This window comes from Protopterus annectens, chromosome 4.part1 (genome assembly GCF_019279795.1).
Source record: "Protopterus annectens isolate FY-2018-M chromosome 4.part1, PAN1.0, whole genome shotgun sequence".
In the NCBI taxonomy this organism is placed as follows: Eukaryota; Metazoa; Chordata; order Ceratodontiformes; family Protopteridae; genus Protopterus; species Protopterus annectens.
The window spans coordinates 458,910,873-458,929,761 of record NC_056734.1 but is presented as its reverse complement, the minus strand read 5'-3'; the positions used below and the strand labels follow the sequence as shown (position 1 = coordinate 458,929,761).

Here is an 18,889-nt window from a genome sequence, read left to right as displayed (position 1 = left end):
GCTTTGATAAGGGCAAAGAAATCATCTCCTGTTTTATCTTAATACACCATGGTTTAAACAAGCAATTCCAGCTGAAGTCATGTTTTTATTCTTTTTTCTAGTAAGAAGGCAAAGTGATCTTCGACACATATCTTACATAAGAAGTTGTGTCAATGGCCTATTTTAGTAATTGATATGCCGCTATCAAGAATTCCGCTTTTGTTGATTTCTATCTATCTACATATATATATATATATATATATATATATATATATATATATATATATATATATATATATTACCACAAAACTGGCAATGTTTAAGAGACAAAGGCTGTAGTCGCACAATACATTACGTAGCCCTTATCGGGAAGTTATGCCCATGGAGTGATATATTATCAACTTGGAAAGGAACTGAATAAAAAATTGAAAATGTGAATACTGCTGAGAGCGGAGTGATGGAATACGTATTAGAGGTATGTGAACTCACCTTACGGTAATGTACCATGACTACATATATCTTGCACGGCTTTTTTCCTGGCAAGGGCGGTTATATTATGAGTCATTTTATTTTCATTGGCAGGTACATGAAAATATGGATGCTACTTGTAGTTCGGGAACTATAAATCAGGTATGCACCACCATTGCTACACAGAAAGGATGGAAAATGTTGCTGATTGATGACTATCAACATTACCTAGAGGAGGTTTCGGATGACCAGAAAATTGGTGTTGTTCACTGAAAAATAAAGAAAGGTGTAAGGGTAGGTGCATCACAGAGGGGAGTGCTGAGGGGGAAACATTAAAGAAAAGTTCTTCACATTTCCATGCTCCTGACTCTATAAAACCAGAGGCTGTAAAGTTAGAGAAGCCATTAAGAGGAGAACTGCGCAATCTATGGAGGACCCCTGTAAGGTGGTGTCAGACGTTTTGGCAAGTACATCTACTGATGTTACATCTGAACTGCCAAATACAAATGACCTAAAGCAATCAGTGATTAGGATACGCAATAAAGCCAAAGCAGCCACCTTTAAGGAATTCACAAACATAAAGGTGCTAACTGCAGACATGTCACCTATCAAAGCTGGTACCTTGTTAATTAAACATGAGGGTATGGGGGAGTATGCAACAATATTGCTGTGATTAGTACATTGAATAATCTGAAGATGTTATGTAATGCAGAATACTTAATGGTGGGTGGAATGTTCCCCATAAACGTAAGTGCAAACAGATTTACAGTATCCATTGTCCACTTCCTGGTTCTGAGTATTGTAAGATGATTCCGGTATTGTATGGCTTACTATCCAGTAAAGCAGAAATCACTTATGACATGTTTTGGAAAAATGTTCAAGGTTTGCGCCAGGAAAATGCTTTAACATTGGCACCAAACATGATACTGACTGATTTTGAAAAAGGAACAGTCAATGCAATTGCATGGCATTTTCCAGACACAGCTGCAAAAGGTTGTTGGTTTCATTTCTGCCAGATTGTATGACGGCAAATCCAAAATTTACACTTGGCAGTTGAGTTTGGGAAAACTATGTCTTTCTCCTCCCTCTGTAAACAAATACCCACACTTGCATTTTTGATTCCAGACGATGTGATACCTACTTTTAATAGTATTGCACATGATATGCCTGACATTGCAGAGCCACTGTGTGCTTTCTTCAGAGAAACCTATCTCTTAGGGAGACCTTGGTGATATGGGATGAGAAGGTGTACATCTGAGAAAACTCCACCACTGTTTGATATGGCTTTTTGGAATCAGCACGATACTTCCATAGAGGGATTTCCACAGTTACAGAATGCTGTTGAGGGATGGCATAGGCGTCTCCATAGCCTGCTTGGCAGGAAGAAATTATACATTTTGGATGTCCTGCATGCCATTCAGCTAGACCAGAACTATGTGGAAGACTTGCTGTCAAGAGTGTTATTGTGTGCAACTGCATCACCTAAACGTAGACATTTGCAACCCAGAGAAGAAGCATTTGCGAAGCTGTTAGCTAAAAGGGATACTTTCACCTGTAGGGTTTTACTGAACTGGTTGCCAAGCATTGTTCTTTTTAGGTAATATCAGGAATATGTGAACAGAAGTTTGTGTGCACTTTCGTTTATTAGGCTGGTGTTTAGTACATTACATGACAGTGTTATGAGAGTTTACTATGTAATCTAGGGATATCTAGGGATTGTACTGATCACATATTGAACTGTGTAGCTTTCAAGAATGGACTGGCAAAGGATTAGGAATGTATACTATCAGTCATTGTCATTCCTGCAAAACAGCTCTTATAGCAAGAATAACTGATTAAGCCGCTATGACTACTGATAGCTGCAGCTGCTCTTATTAATAGAACCACCGATGTAAGTTTTGCAATCCTGCATTGTTTTCAGGAAGATATTTCCCTTCATTGCTGTTCAGTTTGAAAACATCAAATTTGACATTTGCCTATAATTATTTCGACATTATTGTTATTCTATTTCATGATTTGAACGTTTCCGTTTCGCATAATTGACCATTCGCCTTACTTAGTTATGGTCATTTGATAGTAAACCATATACACAGCTTCAGATATTTATGTGCTTTCTTTTGTGTGTGCGTGTGTGTGTGTGTGTGTGTGTGTGTGTGTGTGTGTGTGTGTGTGTGTGTGTATATATATTTTTTTCTGTATATATATATATATATATATATATATATATATATATATATATATATATATATATATATATATATATATGTATATCCATATCTATCTCTATATATCTATCTATATCTATCTGTCTATCTACATATATATATGGGAAGGTCCAACTGGTGCAGAAAGTGCCCGTTTTCAGCAGAGGTCCAGGGAAAAAAAGCTCCACAGTCAAAATCTTTCAAAATCAAGTACAGATATTTTAAATCACAAAATATCATGTTACATTATGTAACATCAAGTACAAATATATTAAATTATAAAGCATCATGTTATACTACAAGACATAGTGAAAAATGTTGTAATGAGAAAAACATAGAACATGTTTCATAGTAGAATGTAATGAAAAATATTAACATGAGCTGAAAGAAAAATGTGAGAGAAAACTCAATAGCCATATTACTTGTTACATAGATTAGTATGTGATAAATGAGACCTGAGACAATTTTAATAAGGTATTTAAAGAGATATTAGAGATTATATGGTTAAAAACAGTGAGGGGAAATTGAATGATGTCTTAGTATGAGAGATGGTGTTCATATTATGGTTGTAGAAGGAAGGAGGATGGAGAGAAGGAGAATATAAGAAGAGTGCAGGTAGGGTGTCCTCAGGTAGCTTAGCTGAGTAGGGAGGAAATGGAAAGAGAAAGTGGTAGAGGAAATGTCTGCAGAGATGAAGTGGATATGGCAAGGGAGTGGGAAAAACAAAAGAAAGGAGTGCAGTAGGAGGCTGGAGAGGGTTGTGAGGTATGATTTGGGTTGAACGGGGTGTTGGTGAGTGAAGTATAGTGATTAAGTTCCGCCAGGACCGGCACAGGAGCAGGTCCATGATTTTGTAAAGTATTCTTTTAGTGAGCATTTAAAGATGGATAGGTTAGAAATAGTTCTGGTAGTTAATGGTAAGGAGTTCCAATTTTTTGCTACTAAGTATGAGTAAAGGCTTTGTCCAGGGGATTTGTTTGGTTTATTTATGCTGAACAATTGTTTGTTTTAAAGAACGTAATGCTATTGAGCACAGTTTACTTAAGGTAGGCAGGTATGTAGAACTGCATGCTAGTTCCTTGGAGTCCCAGCATGTAGTCCTGACCATGTACCTGGACCTGAGATACTGGGTTGCAATAACATGTATGTGTTGTAGATAAGCTGGTGATGGGTGGGTAGGAATGAGCAGCATATATGAAAGCTTGCTCATCTTGTGAAAATTGAACACCTATCCTGTGGAAATGAGGGAATATGTCTGGCTATGTCTCGAAGGGAAGGCCAGTAGATCAAGCTCAGGCAAATCTAGACAAGCGTGATGTACAAGCAGATCATCCACATCGAAGGGTGCACACATATAGTAGCACACCCACAGAAATTGCTCTAATGTCACATCATACTGTACTTGAGGGTGATGTTGACAAAACACAAACAGGAAAAGTCTTCCCTTTGATCAACATGGTGCCATATTGAGACATGCCTGTCTTCTCTCCAATTGCTGTACAAAGTGAGACTGTGACCTGGGATACAGCAAATGGTGGATAATGATGAGTGCTAAAATAGATGTGAAACATATATATATATATATATATATATATATATATATATATATATATATATATATATATATATAGAGAGAGAGAGAGAGAGAGAGAGCTAAGAGGTTATATCGGGTAAGTGAATCGCCAAAGGGATCTCCTATTACTTGGAAAGGATTAGAAAACTGGTGGACCTGGTAGGCCCCAGAAATCATTTTCCTTTCTTCCATTTCAGAACTGCAGGAAAATTAGATATAGGATGCTTATTTCTACGGAGAACTTGTTTCCTGGGATAAGAAGAAAATCAACAACTGGCCAGTAAGTAGCTAAAATATGTTGATCTAAAAGACTCCATCCTTTTCAGAGTCTGAAAGCAGGCAATTGTTCCACTGTCAGCACTGAAATATGGTCCTATAGTTGAAAATGGAAAAATTGGTCCACATCTGAAGAAAGGAATGACAGTCCACCCGATTCAGGACCCTGAATGTCACTGCATTCGCCTCAGATTTACTAAAATTTCCAGGAAGGAGAGAAGGAATTCAATATTTTTTCTCACAAAACTTGTTGAAATGTCCTTGAAAGATTGCCTGACATCCAAAGGAATATCTGACTCTTGGAACCAGACTGTTAAATGCAGAGGGTTAATAATGTAGTGAATAAAGCAGGAGCCAGTTCTTGGAAAAATACACTGCTATATGCAATCATCACTGTGCAACTGCCAGGCTTTTTCCCAAAACATTGAATTAGCTGTGTACTGAGAATCCCCCTTTCCTCATGATGGAGTGACCTTGATAAATATAAAAAGTTGAGGTATTGGGGGTTATTGGGAGATTTGTATTTTGCAAAACTGCATTTTTTGTGTTTTTTAATTTTCATATGCTGTGAAAAGAATTGCGTGAGGATATCACAAATGAGTCTGCAACTTGTAAGACAGCCAAATAAGGACTGAATCTTAATTGGGCTGCAAGGTATTAAGCCTTCAAATGAAACACTCTGAGCCTTCTGTAGACCAGGCATCTTTATAGATCATTTAGCCATATGTAAATTCTCCTCCAGACCAATTTAATCAACACACATTAAAGGGACAGGGAATAAGGGAAGAGTATAATTTGTGTTGAGGATTAAACAAGAAACAAATGTTTGTCCACATTGTTCAGTGTTGAGGGTCAATATCAATAGCCTTCCAAGAAGACTTATCAAGGAAACTAAAAACGTAAAAGGAAAGAAATGTAAGTGGCCAAATGAATGCCATCATTTTGTAATCATAGCAGAGAATTAAAATGGGGATGTAGAAGAGCTGTTATAACAAATACACAACACAAAATTGAAGGTTCAGAAACTGAACAATTAAATACTATCACTTCCTCTAGCTAGTGAATTTTTTTGTGTCTTGTTCCTACAGCATTATACCATTATTACAAGCTGTGATTTTCCACCCCGGAAGTACCTACAGCCACTTGTGAGGTGTGCACACTCATACCTCTGCCAATCATATATACAAATTCTGATGTTACTGTACCTCCAGTAGGGGAAATTCTTCAAGATGCTGCAACCTTCCCCTAGTATGCTATTTGTTTCAGTATTCTTAGAGTCATTATCATCACAGTTTTTGTATTCAGAATTACAAAAGGCTTACTAACAGGAACCCTAGATCAAGAGATCTCTGTCTGTCTAACTCGTGCATTATCTCCAACAAAGATTGTGGAATCCTCTCCCCTTCCATCTCCAATATATGTGGAATCCTCTCCCCTTCCATCTCCAACATATACATCAGGAAAGTATGTAGAAGTAAATTTTGAACCACCCTACAAATCTCTGAATGTCAAACAAAAAAGATCACCAATGCCTCTGGTAAATCTTGCTTAATCCAAGAACTGGGTGCCACCAAGAGTGAGCCACAGTACAAACCTGCAGCAGAGTTGTGAGGCTACAGCTTGTCTGCAGTGTGAATATAGTAAACTGCCTGTTCAGCAGGTCCCAGCAATCTTGTGGTTATATTTATTATCTGTGCTGGGCTGAATGAAAAAGTCTCTTCAGATCATGAACTCACGAAAGGTACAGAAAGGGGGACCGCGTTAAAGATATCAAGCCTTTCCATACTGCCCTTGTTGAATGACCCTTCTAAGTAAGATCTAATGTCCCTGCCTTTTTTGAAAGCAAAAGAAGGACCCAGGGTCCAGAATGTTGCTCACTGGTCTATTACTAGATGTAATGGACAATTATCACAAATTATCCTTTTTTATTTTATGGGCATCTTTACAAAAAAATTAGTTTCATACTTCTTTTCAGTTTTTCTTTCCTTTTTTCAGTATAGTGAGTTCTGAAATCATGTCTCAGTCTTCTTTGTGCTTCATATAAGTAAGTGTCCTCCCTTGCTTGAGGTCCTTATTAAGATCAAAAATATATCTGATAGTCCCACTTACATATCCCCTCTCAACAAAATCTCTGTGGAAGTCCTGCAGGTTCTTTAAAAAATTAGCTGTTTCTCTGAACACATTCGTAATCTGCATATCCTGTGACTTCCTACATATGGACAATCACAAGTTAGATTATTGCTTTTCCCCTAGCCAGGTGTTGCAATGTTTGCATTAACATTATTTGCATGATCGGACAGTGAGAAGATGGTATGATGCTCTCTGAGGAACAGAAAAGTAGAGAGTAAAAGGTTCATTTCTGGCTGGAATGAAGGCGACCTCTCCTCCTTTCTTTTTGTAGATCAGAGAAATCACAGACAGGTGAGAACCAAGGACCTTCAGATTGGACTACTATAACTTAGGTCGGGAATACCAGGCTAAGTGATCTTTGATATAACTGCTTAATATTCAGTGTACTGAAACTGTTTGCACCTTTTTTACTGCTAAATTATTGAGTTTTTGCTGTAATTAGTTTACTGATTCCTTCTTGTGACACAACAAGATTTCCAGGTTATTTGTAGGTATGACTTGCTACAGAAGCAAAATTCAAGTGTCTTGCTATTAGTTTATGTGCTTGAGCCTTTTGTTACTTATTTTCTGTTATTAATAAGGTGATCTCACAGTGGCACAACTGATTATGTTGTACAGGCACTGACATTTAGAGCATTAACAACTTCTGCCCAATTCATAGTGCCCTTTAAATCATCAGTAGTTGTGCAAAGAGGAGCTGGGTCATGCTAGAGTGCACATTGCTTTCTGTGTGTAGACTTACATTGTTTGTTTTTGACAAATTGCACCTCTGGTAAATCAACTTCAAACCCACAGGCAAATCACCCCTGCAGTCCACACCTGGAATGATAGCGATGAACTTTCCAACATTCTTTGTGGCCAGCCTGGATGAAATGGGCATTCTGAGACAATGTAGCAGTTGCCTCATGATTACTGCCAACCACCTCTCACTTAAACTAGTAGACAAAGTGTGTGAGATATGCTGTTATGCAATGCCATTGGAGGCAAAGCTCTTACAAAGTCACATAAAATAATAAACAGGTTTTCATCACCACACAAAATGACACTAAACAAAGCTAACACAGCTTTGTCCAACCACATAAACCTAAGTATGCTGAGGCTCTTAAAAGTGATCTTCTTAAACCACAAAGGCCTCCTAAATGTAACCTAAGAAACAAATACCCAGAGAAGCCTCACAAACACATTTTACAGATAGCACTTACCAGGAAACAGCCATCTAAAAGTCACACTAACTCAGTTTTAAAGCCTATAAGGCAAACCTCCACACAATCCAATATCCTGTAGTAAGACACAATGATGCAGTACTCATCGGGCTGTGCAAAGAGAGGGTCAGATGCCTATCAGGTGGCAAGATTTGCAGCATCACACAAGCACTATAGTCCTTGCTGCTCATGTACAGAAATGTACACATGGGTATAAATGACTCGGGACATGCCTCCCTGGACTATATGAAGAGAGCAGTGATGGCCTTCTTGGAATAGGTGCCCAAGGCTGGTATGAACATAGCCTTGACCAATAACATGATCAGGCCCACTGCATTCAGTGAAGGCACTAAAGGTGTCAATATTTCTATGTTCCTAAAAAAAATTCTCTCTCAACTCATTGGACAAGAAAATGACCTAGAATTTCTCTATGCAGAACTTACAGTTAGGAAAACCCAATGTAATATCATAATTAGCTATAGGACATCCTCTGTGCCACCCCCTTGGCCCATACCTCCTACCTAAGTATGTGACAAGCCAAACACCATTTACCAAGTAGCATACCTCTCAACTGTACAGATTTTCACAGAATGTCCAGATTTCTGGCTCATATTTTTGGTCTGTTCCTCATAAAATGTGTTAAGTCACTAAATAATGACATACATTTGAGTTTTATGCTTCATATCCTTCAGAAAATGTATGTTAAAATAAACCCTGTTACTCCAGCAACTTTCAAAGTTTATAAGAACAATACTTAAAATATGTCCCTATTTTTGGGCCTTTGTCCCCCCATTTTGTAGGCCTTTGTCCACATTTCTTGCACTAAGAGGTTGAGAGGTACACCAAGGAGATTTCAACTACTCCACTACAAACTGGGAGACTAATACATCCTCAAACATGGGTACTCAGAGATTTATGTACTTCATCAATACAAATTCCCTGAACCATTTAGTCTACACACCAACCAGGGGTGATAAAATCATCAACTCAGTCCTTCCCAGAATCGGGTAGCTTTGCTCCCCTCCATTTGTAACATCCTCCTTGGTTAAAGCAGACTAAAAATCAATTTCATTCAGCATAAACCTGAAACATCAGCATCTTCCAATAACTTGGTACTCAGAGATTATGCAAAGGCTAATCGACTAAAACTGATTCATGACCTGGATAAATTCAAAAGTCTCTTCCATCTTTAGGACCCCTCCATTACATAAGGTCATTTGCTGCTAAATTCTGTGCACATGTAAATAGCTGCATTAATGCAGCTGTCCTCCTTCAGAAATAAATGTAACACCAGATTCAAAAATAAACCCTGTGGTAGAATCCAAATATAGACAGTCTGCATAATAAAAGAAAAAAATTGCATACAAAAATAAATGTAAATCTCAATTTGCCGAAAAAAACTCTTGTTAAACTAAACATGGAAATCTAGACCATGACCATGCTGGATGAATGGAGGGCCGCAACAGTCATTCCCTTGCACAAAGGCAGGACTTTAGTGGATTTGGGTATTTATATATCTAAAAGCCTGACACGTGTCTTCTGTATGGTTATTTAAAGGACGATATGGGAGATGGCAAATAAGGATATAGGTAAATTACAAAACCTTGACCTAAGCCAGTTTGGATTTATCAAGATCAGGTCCTGTCTACTTAATATAGCTGACTTCTTCAAAAAAGTTACACAAGCAATGGACAAGGGCAAAACAGTGCACACTGCATATCTATACCTTGAATAATTGTTCCGTCCCATCCCACACTTGGGTACTGTAGACAAACTCTCCCAGTTAGATGTCAACCCCTATGAAACTCGTTGGATAGAAAATTGGCTAAGAAATGCAATACAGGAAGTTATGGTGGTTGCCTCTACCTCTGTGAAAACACCTGTCACTAGCAATGTACCCCAGGGCTCAGTCCTTAAGTCACTCCTCTTTAGCATTTACTTCTAAGAGATCAAAGCTAATTGTTAAGAGTTTGTGGCCAAACAAGTTTTCAGATGACTGCAAACTTGGTTCAGTCATATGGTCCACAGAAGACCCCAAGATCATCTAAGATGGCTTGTCCCAATCAAATAGCTGGTGTCAAAACCATGAACTAAAACCAAATTCCAAAAGGTATATAACACTATCCTTCAGCAAGCATAGCTCCTTTTGTAATTATCACATTGATTACACCCACCTGAATGTTAATCCCATAGTTAGGGATCTGGGAACCTATTCCAAAAATGGACTGTCATTCAATCACCAAATATCCACTGCTGTAAGAACATCCCTTTTCATTACACAACTTATATCTAAAGAGAGATAACACCCTTATATTCTGCCACAAACAGTGTATACAACAGTATAAATGATCGTTTCTTAACCAGTGTGATAATCATTAACATGGTAAAGGTCTACGGTATTGGTGTCCACTCAATACTTCTTACTAAACTGGAAAACTAAATTTTGTTTCAGTGGGTATTTTCATGGATAAATAATTCCCCTACAAACAGAACCTATCAAGAAATTTACTGTTGTGGTCTGTCCCAGGGCTCTGTATTGGGACCTGTGCCAGTCTTGATGTCTGAGAATGACCCTAAGTTTGATGTTCCCCATGTGAAGACTCAGTTTTCAGACCCATGCTCTTCATATTTGTTAACAACCTTAAAACCTGACTTTCCCTCTAAATATTTCAGTACCTGCAGCTGATATTGTATTGTACTGCATTCAGATATGTCCAATAGCAAATTCCAGTAAATTATTTAACAGGACTGCCAAAGTCAGACTAACCATAAACTCTAGGAAGTCTACTCTGATGCCATGCATTTGTTTTAAACTTGCCTAAAGCTATTCTATTGTTCATCAAAGAATCTTTAAACAATATCATTCCATAGGCATCTAACCAAAGTCAAAAAAAGACTCCCAAGTTTTATCATGGACCCTACTGAATTATTTAAAAATACATACAGCAACAGTGGGATATAACATCTTTTACTAGTTATGACTGTTATGGGTTCTGACATCTTCTCTTCCAATTGAAAAAAATATACTGATACATATACTTGAAAACAGCCTTTCCTTGATATACTTCCACTCTAGTATCAATGCTCATTTTCTGCAAAGTGAATTCATCAAAGTATAAAGGTTTATCATTTTTTTTTCTGATTTTTATATCAATCACTATCTTTTTCTGCAGAAGACTGACTTCCAATCATTGCATGGGCTTCTGTTCTATTGGCTAATCTCCTCTTCAAAAGAATAAAGACAAGGCAGTATTACATCTTGCCTTCTGTAAGACAATGACCTCATTTGGCTTCTTGGGGTTTCCTTTCATACAGATGCATGGAAGGATTTGACCACAGACCTCTAATGGTAGATGGGAATCTAGCTACTATTTCAGTCGTGACTTGAGTAAAGGAGGCATGAAAATCTAGGTGATGGAAAGCACAATTGAAAGTTCAGACACTGCCTGCTTTCTGAAAGTATAACAATTCTTAACTTGGATTGTCATGGTTTCTGTACTTTGTCACTGCAGTTCCCTTTTGTGTAGATGTATGAATGCTAACTTTATTTATTTCTTTAGGATTGGACCACCTTTGTAACATCTGTACTTATGTATGTGTCTTTTATGAGGACTGGTATAATCATGTGTTTGGTTGTAGTAAAGGATCACATCTTTAGTCATATAAACATACTGTAGTTATATAAAACATGTTAATACTAACGGTGACTCAAGAATTATGTTCCTTACCTTTACCACCTTGCTTTTCTCCAGTATAATTCTGTAGCTGTAGACATCGACAGTGACAGACTTGACATACGATACATGGGTATTACCCCCTCTGTTTTCATTAGCAGCTTCGACATTAAAGTAAGGCAGAGAGCTGTTGACATCACAGAGTTTGGATAATGTGTAGGTGCAGGTTCCCATGAAGGTATGGGGCTGTCCGTCAAAGGTACGATAATGGGGGTCACTGTGCACACTGCAGGTAGATGCTGAAACAAACAACAACAAAAAATATTTCTTAATTTTACAGCTTTTGTTTGTTTTAACGATACACAATGACAGGCATAATGAGGGCTGTTATTTTTAATGTGCAGTATATCTTACTAATAAGCAAGTGATCCTGTACTGTTGCATATTGCCAAATTTTAACATATAACTTGTAAGGGTGGTAACTGTTTTTTTTAAAAGCGAGCCATATTCTAAGAAGTAATATATATTTTAATGATTATAATGTCCATGCTTTCTATTTTTCCTTTGATCATGTTTATCTTTGCTCCTTTCTTGCTGCCTTTAATAAGCTCTAGACATTTATTTCAATTTTTTGTTTAAGTAATTAAGTCATTGATACGTATAGAAAACTTTCATAAAAGCAACTTCCCAAGAATCATACTATAAACAAAAATATAATCTTACCAGTATGTGAACTACAATTTAATGATAATAGAAGAATATAGAATTAATATAGAATAATACAACATCTATCATAATGCATGCCTATCTGTGGTTCTGCAAAAAGATATACAAAAAATAAGACAGCCACAGAAAGAACTAAGACATTTAGTGACCTGTTTAGCAAGCTAATCCAATGTAACTCCATTGATGATGCAAAATACCGAATACATTAATAAACATGTCTATATCTCACTTTTCTCCAAACCCTTTCTATCTTAGCCTTTGCCTGGCGATCATTCTGAACTAACAAAATTCTTCTATATGTCCCGAGGTTGTTTCTCCCTCCAACTCATCCACCCAAACAATTTAGCCTTTCGAGCCTTTGAAGATAATACTCCTCACACAGCCCACTACATATAGTAGCTGAACCTTCTCCTTTTCCTACCACCCATCTTTCTCACCACCACCCCTTAAAAGCAAAAATGGCCACCTCCTAGGTATTTTCTTCTCAAAAATGCACTGTCGTTCCTGGATAGCACTTTCCCAAAATTTTCTAACTTCATAGAATTCTTAACACATATGTAGAAGACATACCTGAGGTTCATCCCATCTCCAACACAATCCTTTCCCTATTTCCACATCTCATGCATCAAATGGGAAGTTCTGTACAATCTGTGCATCCATTTTATATAATGTTTCAGATCTCCACTTTTATAATCCATAAAGGCACATAGCCCCTCAACGTAGGCATTGACCATAACTTATATAATATCCTGTCTCTGTCAATACACAGCCTGTCCTGGGTAATGAACTTAGTCCCATTCTCTTGTTCCCTCAACATAAGAGAGGCTTTAGCTGCCAGTAAGTATGAATGAAAATCATGTATATTTCAAACTCTTTGTCTTTTTCTCAACTGCAATCTTTCTTCACCTATCCTACATCCTCCCTTCCACACATATTTGTTACAACACTGCTGGAGGCTCTTGATGGCCTGCAGTTCTCCTTTTGCCTGTAGATGATGTAAGCTGTACAAGACTCTAGGAAAAAACATCATCTGAATAATATTATTCCTATGAGCCAAAAAATTTGCATTAGAATTTTATCACAAAATCAATGTTATGATCTGTTTCCTAACATCTTCAAAATTATTATAAACAATTTTGTCCATTGATTCATAAACTCTTATACCTAAATATTTAATGGGTCTATATTATATAGTCGAACTTTCAAAACTTCGAATCCCATATGTTCAACAACATATGATCAAAGTTTAAAAGTTTGAATATATAATAAAATAAACAAAAAAAAAAGAAATTTATCTTAATGGTGAAGGCAGGGGGGCAAGCCCCCTACACCCCCGCATGGGGGACTATGCCACCCACACCCCCCCATTTAAATATACCAACTCTGAGATTGCACTTCAGTGCAGACATGGGAAATTCCCCCATTCTGGACCAAATGGCACAGTTACGTTTAACCTTCGAACTCTTGAAATGTCGATCATATGGTGTCAACCATATGACATTCGGCATTTCAAGCATTCGGAGTTCTAATAGGAGCTCTATTTAACTTCCATTTTCTATATCTAGCCACCTTTTTTTTTCCTTATACAATTTCTCACCCTAAACTAAAAGGTTTTGTCCTGATTAAAATCTCTAGACTTGAAGAAACTTTGAATATATCAAGAATTTTCCAGACCTCGGGGAAAAGTAAGTCTTTCTGTGGCTAACAGTCAATCAACTACAAAGAATCTAAACAATTTCCATTTGCTATCTGGAATATGTAGAGATAATTCAATTTTCAATGACAAGAACAAGTAAACTTGGTGACAATGGTCAGCCTTTGTGTCCTCACCTTTGAATACATACCTAACTTATGAGATCTCAAGTGACAACAAACCTTGCACTAGGTGAGTGATATGAAGCTTCAATTCAAGAAAAAAATGTCTATCAAAACCAGTATCTTTCAAGACCTGAAAAAGAAAAGGCCATTTCCAATTGGCTTTGGGCATTTTGAGGTAAATCTGAAGGGCATACTCTCTCAATAGCTGCTATTTGTTGCATACCCCTTGTGTTATACTTTGATCTAATGGGTGTTGAGTATGAGAAAAAGAGAAATTGTTTGGAGCATCAGTTTCAAGTAATGGAAAAATCATTGATTTGAAGTAGCAATTGTCCATATGATGTTATGTGATGCTTGTTTGGTCAACATTAACTCTGGTGACTCGTATGTTGATTGACTAGGACTTCGATTTGTACAGTGCTAGTGATGTCATTAACTGTGCTGATGTTGGTTAACACGGAGTGGATGACAGAATGACATGAGGTAACAGCAGAGCCCTGTGATTTCACTTGTCCTATATGTACACAACTGAGTTGGTAGAATCTAAGCAAAGCAAAATGGGAGGTGAAATCACTAGGAAGCAGCACTTGTGTTTATGGATAAGAAGGGAATCCCCTTGCATGGGTTCTTACTCTGCTATCCTACTATGAAGCTTTGGATATTTTGTTTGTTAGGTGGCATAAAGTAAGTTAATTTTAATAGATCAATGACATGTTTCTGTTACATTTATGAAGAGGACTTGTCTAGTTCTTAAGTCAGATTTAACAGCATGAGAATGGTCTTTCATTTGTTTTCACAACCATTAGGGGAATAGTACACAAGTTGAGAATAAAAAGTGAAACACTACATTGCTTGATGGTGCTGTCAAACTGCTGTAAGTAATGTGAATGTAGGGATAGTAAAGTACAAGTAAGGCTTGTCTCATAGCTCTAGTTACACTCTAGGAAAGATTAAAGAAATAACAATAAGAGAGTCCTGTGATGTATCTGTCATAAATTATCTGAAATAAACCAAAAAGTAGAATACCCGGTATGTAAAGTATAAAAGATTACTTAACTGATGTGATCTTTGTGAATACTCTTCCAGAAGTTACATGTTTTTCTCATAAATTAAAAAAAGAGTGTTATTGTAAAAAAAAAATGAAGGTTTTTGTAGAGAAGTCCAGTTTTGGTGGCATTTGCTTGGTACTACCTGTCCTATATTAACTGGCTTTTGCTCATTTTGCTCCATTACAATCCATCCCAAACCTGAATGTTCTCCACTGTCCATACTTCTTTTTGTCTTCAAGATATTTATATTAATCAGTTTGGGTGTTGAAGCAGAACTGTCTAGATTAATTCTGAATTTTTTTGTTATATTTTTCACCTTGGAGTTGTTCTGGACTTTATCTAACAATGCTTTGCATGTCTCCAGTGCCTGCTAGGGTTTTACTCTTCCAGCTACCATTACGGTTCTTTTTCTTTTTCCTTAATGTGACCCAAGACATTTCCAGATTATGTACAAAATGACTCTGAAGATATTCAGTCTGTAAATTCTGAGGTCAACATGGTGCCTATGAGTTCTATCTGGAAGGCTTCATTACTATCATAGCAGAAAAGAAAAATTCTAAAACTATACAACTTAAGAGTTTATGGGCTTAAACTATTGATTGTTCTAACTTAATATTACTGTGTTACTTGAAAGTTTATGTTTAAAGTGAGGGACTGTACAGGCATGTCTTATATGCTATAAAATTCTCCTTTTATATGTAATCAGTACTTTTAATGTTACAGGATGAGCCTTAGGTGCTGTTTGCATTGTGTGTGTTGTAGAGACTGTGCTGTAAATGCAGGGAAAACAGAAGTTTGGTATTCAATGAGAAATGTTAGCGTTCCTGCTGATGCAGTATGTTACTGCACATCCTAAAGGCTGCTTTTTCTCATTTCACATGCAAATGTGCTACAAAATATACATACAAACATTTCCAAGTATACTGTGTACCAAGGCTGTGCACTGCAACTGCTCTACATTTCAGTTGGAGGAAGATCAGAAAGAAAGTCAGCCAAATACCTATAGAACCAAATCTAGCAGTCCCATCTATAGTTCAACATAAGAATTGTAGACATGGGTTTATTAGTAAAGTCTTGCCTCTGAAAAGGCCGACTGCATGTATTGCCATATACCTACACGTATAAACATAACACCGAACATGAAGACTCCTAAGCACGCTGAGCAATAGCTAACATGAGTCTGGAAGGGAGGCAGGTTTGGACAGTTGGTAGTGCCAAGTTTTCCAGTTTGGACTTTTAGAAGTGGTTCCACACAGTACAGGGGGTGGATGGTGGGAACTCCAGGTTGACTTGAGAGAGTTTTATTGGATTATAAGGCTTAATGCTTTAGTTGAACCAGGGTTAAATGACTGTGTTTCTTTACAACGAATAAATGTCCTAATACCTGCAAGTATTGCATGGAGCTTATGGAGATTTACAGCCATTCGGACACTATTTTTTTGTTTTAGTGCTCTTACAAACGGTGATTTACACAACTCATAGGGCCAAGTATTCAACTTTCTGACTGTCAAGATACAAGATTCTCACAACTGAACTCGACCTTCGGAGTGGAGATATTATCATGCTAAACCAAAAGCATTAGCTACTGACATAGTTGTGTGCACATCTGTACATGCACACGCACACACATACACGTGTATGTATGTATGTATAAATATTTGGATTCACTTTATAATTTTGAAATACTGAAATACCGAATTTCAGTATTTCAAAATCATAAAGTCGAACGTCCATAATCCCAACAGCACAAAATCGCGAAACACACAATCATGAACACATGCACACCATACACCACACAACACATACAACATCCAACCCACACTACAACAAACAAAACACACAAAAACACAAACAAAACTACACTACTCCCCTCACAAACCCCCTACTTATATATGCTAACTCTGAGATCACACAAACAGACACAAAAAGGAAACAAACACCCACACATTTCACAGTCTCTCACACAAAAATCACACATATACATACATCAACACATCCAACACTTACGCAATTTTAGACACACTTAAACTCCCACACAAATCCCTTACAAAACACTCACTTACCTTCAATTGCACCTACATCCATACACAATACACTCCCAACATTGCACGCCATGCACCGTAAGCCATAACCGCAAATTTGAGATATTTGAATTTGCGATTATGCACTTTCGCGATTTTGAGTTTTCGACTTTATGACTTTGAAATACTGAAATTCGGTATTTCAGTATTTCGAAATTGTAAAGTGAACCCAAATATTTATATATATATATATATATATATATATATATATATATATATATATATATATATATATATATATATATATATATATATATATATATATATTAGTATACACACAGACACACACACACACACACACACACACACACACACACACACACACACACACACAAACACTGCTTCACAATATATCATTCATTTATCTTGTCTACATGGTTTCACATCAGTTACAGCTTGCATGTTTTGGAAAATCATCATAACTGCTAAAAGCTAATAACTGCTTCTACTAACATACAAGCTGTAGCTTCAGAAGCAATGAGTTGCATTCTGGGTACTATTTGCAACTCCAGAGTCAGTAACATAACTACATAACTAGTGTGGATCAAAGAGTGCAGCCGTCCTGAGCTCAAAGTGTCAGGGGGCTGCAATTGCAGATCCTGATCAGTACTCAGTACGTTACAAACATTTAAATGCTGGCAATGCTTTTGCAATTTGAACTGAAGCACTGTTGCTCATACATTCAGTTAGTACTGATACTACAACCTCTGCTCTCAAACAACATTTCACAGTATAAGAATTTCATCATTTCATATGTTCAGTGGTTATAACACTACGGACCCTGACCTCATATAATATCTTTCAGTAGAAGGATTATAGTAGGTTGATGGTTTAGTACTACTGATACTACAGACCCTGCCCTCATATAAGATCTTTCAGTAGAAGGATCATCATAGTTTTATGGTTTAGTAGTACTGATACTACAGCCTCTGTTCTCAAACAAAATATCATAATATAAGGATGTCATCATACCCTGCTCTGAAATAATATCTCTTACTGTAAGGATCGTCATAGGTTCATTTGTACAGTTGTCAAGATTTTGCACTATTGACCTTCAAAAAGCTGGATTACCATAATCTCATGATGATATGCTCTGTATCTCTACCTCTCTCTCTCTATATCTATATATATATATATATATATATATATATATATATATATATATATATCTATGGGTCCCCTACACATGGTTTACATTTCAGAATGTTGAAGACCATATGGCCTAGACCATATAATCAACATTCAAGTGTAGCCCCCCAGCTTGCAGTGTGAAGGTAAGTTACTGCTATGTTTTTTTGTTTTTTTTTTATTTTATGGTCGACATTTCGAATGTCGATCATATGGCCTTGGCCGTATGGTCTTCGACATTCTGAAATATCGACCATGTATAGTAGACACACACACACACACATATATATATATATATATATATATATATATATATATATATATATATATATAGATTTACTTACCTTTATTGAATGGCACTAATATCAAACGTGAATAATATCAACACCAGAAGTTTGAGATTATGCATGTTGGCATGCTACTAAGCATGCATTGAGCTTCAATCTTGGCACATGCAAACACCTTAAAAAATTAATATAAAAACATTGTTTTTTGCAAGGTGGGGGCAAGCCCCCTGCACCACCACACCCCTTGCTAATTATATATTTTAAATCTCAGATTGCACAATTCTCAGGGAAAGG

General features: G+C 36.9%; 1 protein-coding gene across 1 annotated transcript in view; it reads right to left on the bottom strand.

Moving 5' to 3' along the window:
* Positions 1-18,889, bottom strand: part of LOC122801223 (IgGFc-binding protein-like) — a 691,109-nt gene that overhangs the window by 318,219 nt on the left and 354,001 nt on the right. Inside the window, exon 37 of the mRNA XM_044070776.1 lies at positions 11,561-11,805. Within this exon, the coding sequence (XP_043926711.1) occupies positions 11,561-11,805 (245 nt within the window). The remainder of the gene's footprint in view (positions 1-11,560; positions 11,806-18,889) is intronic.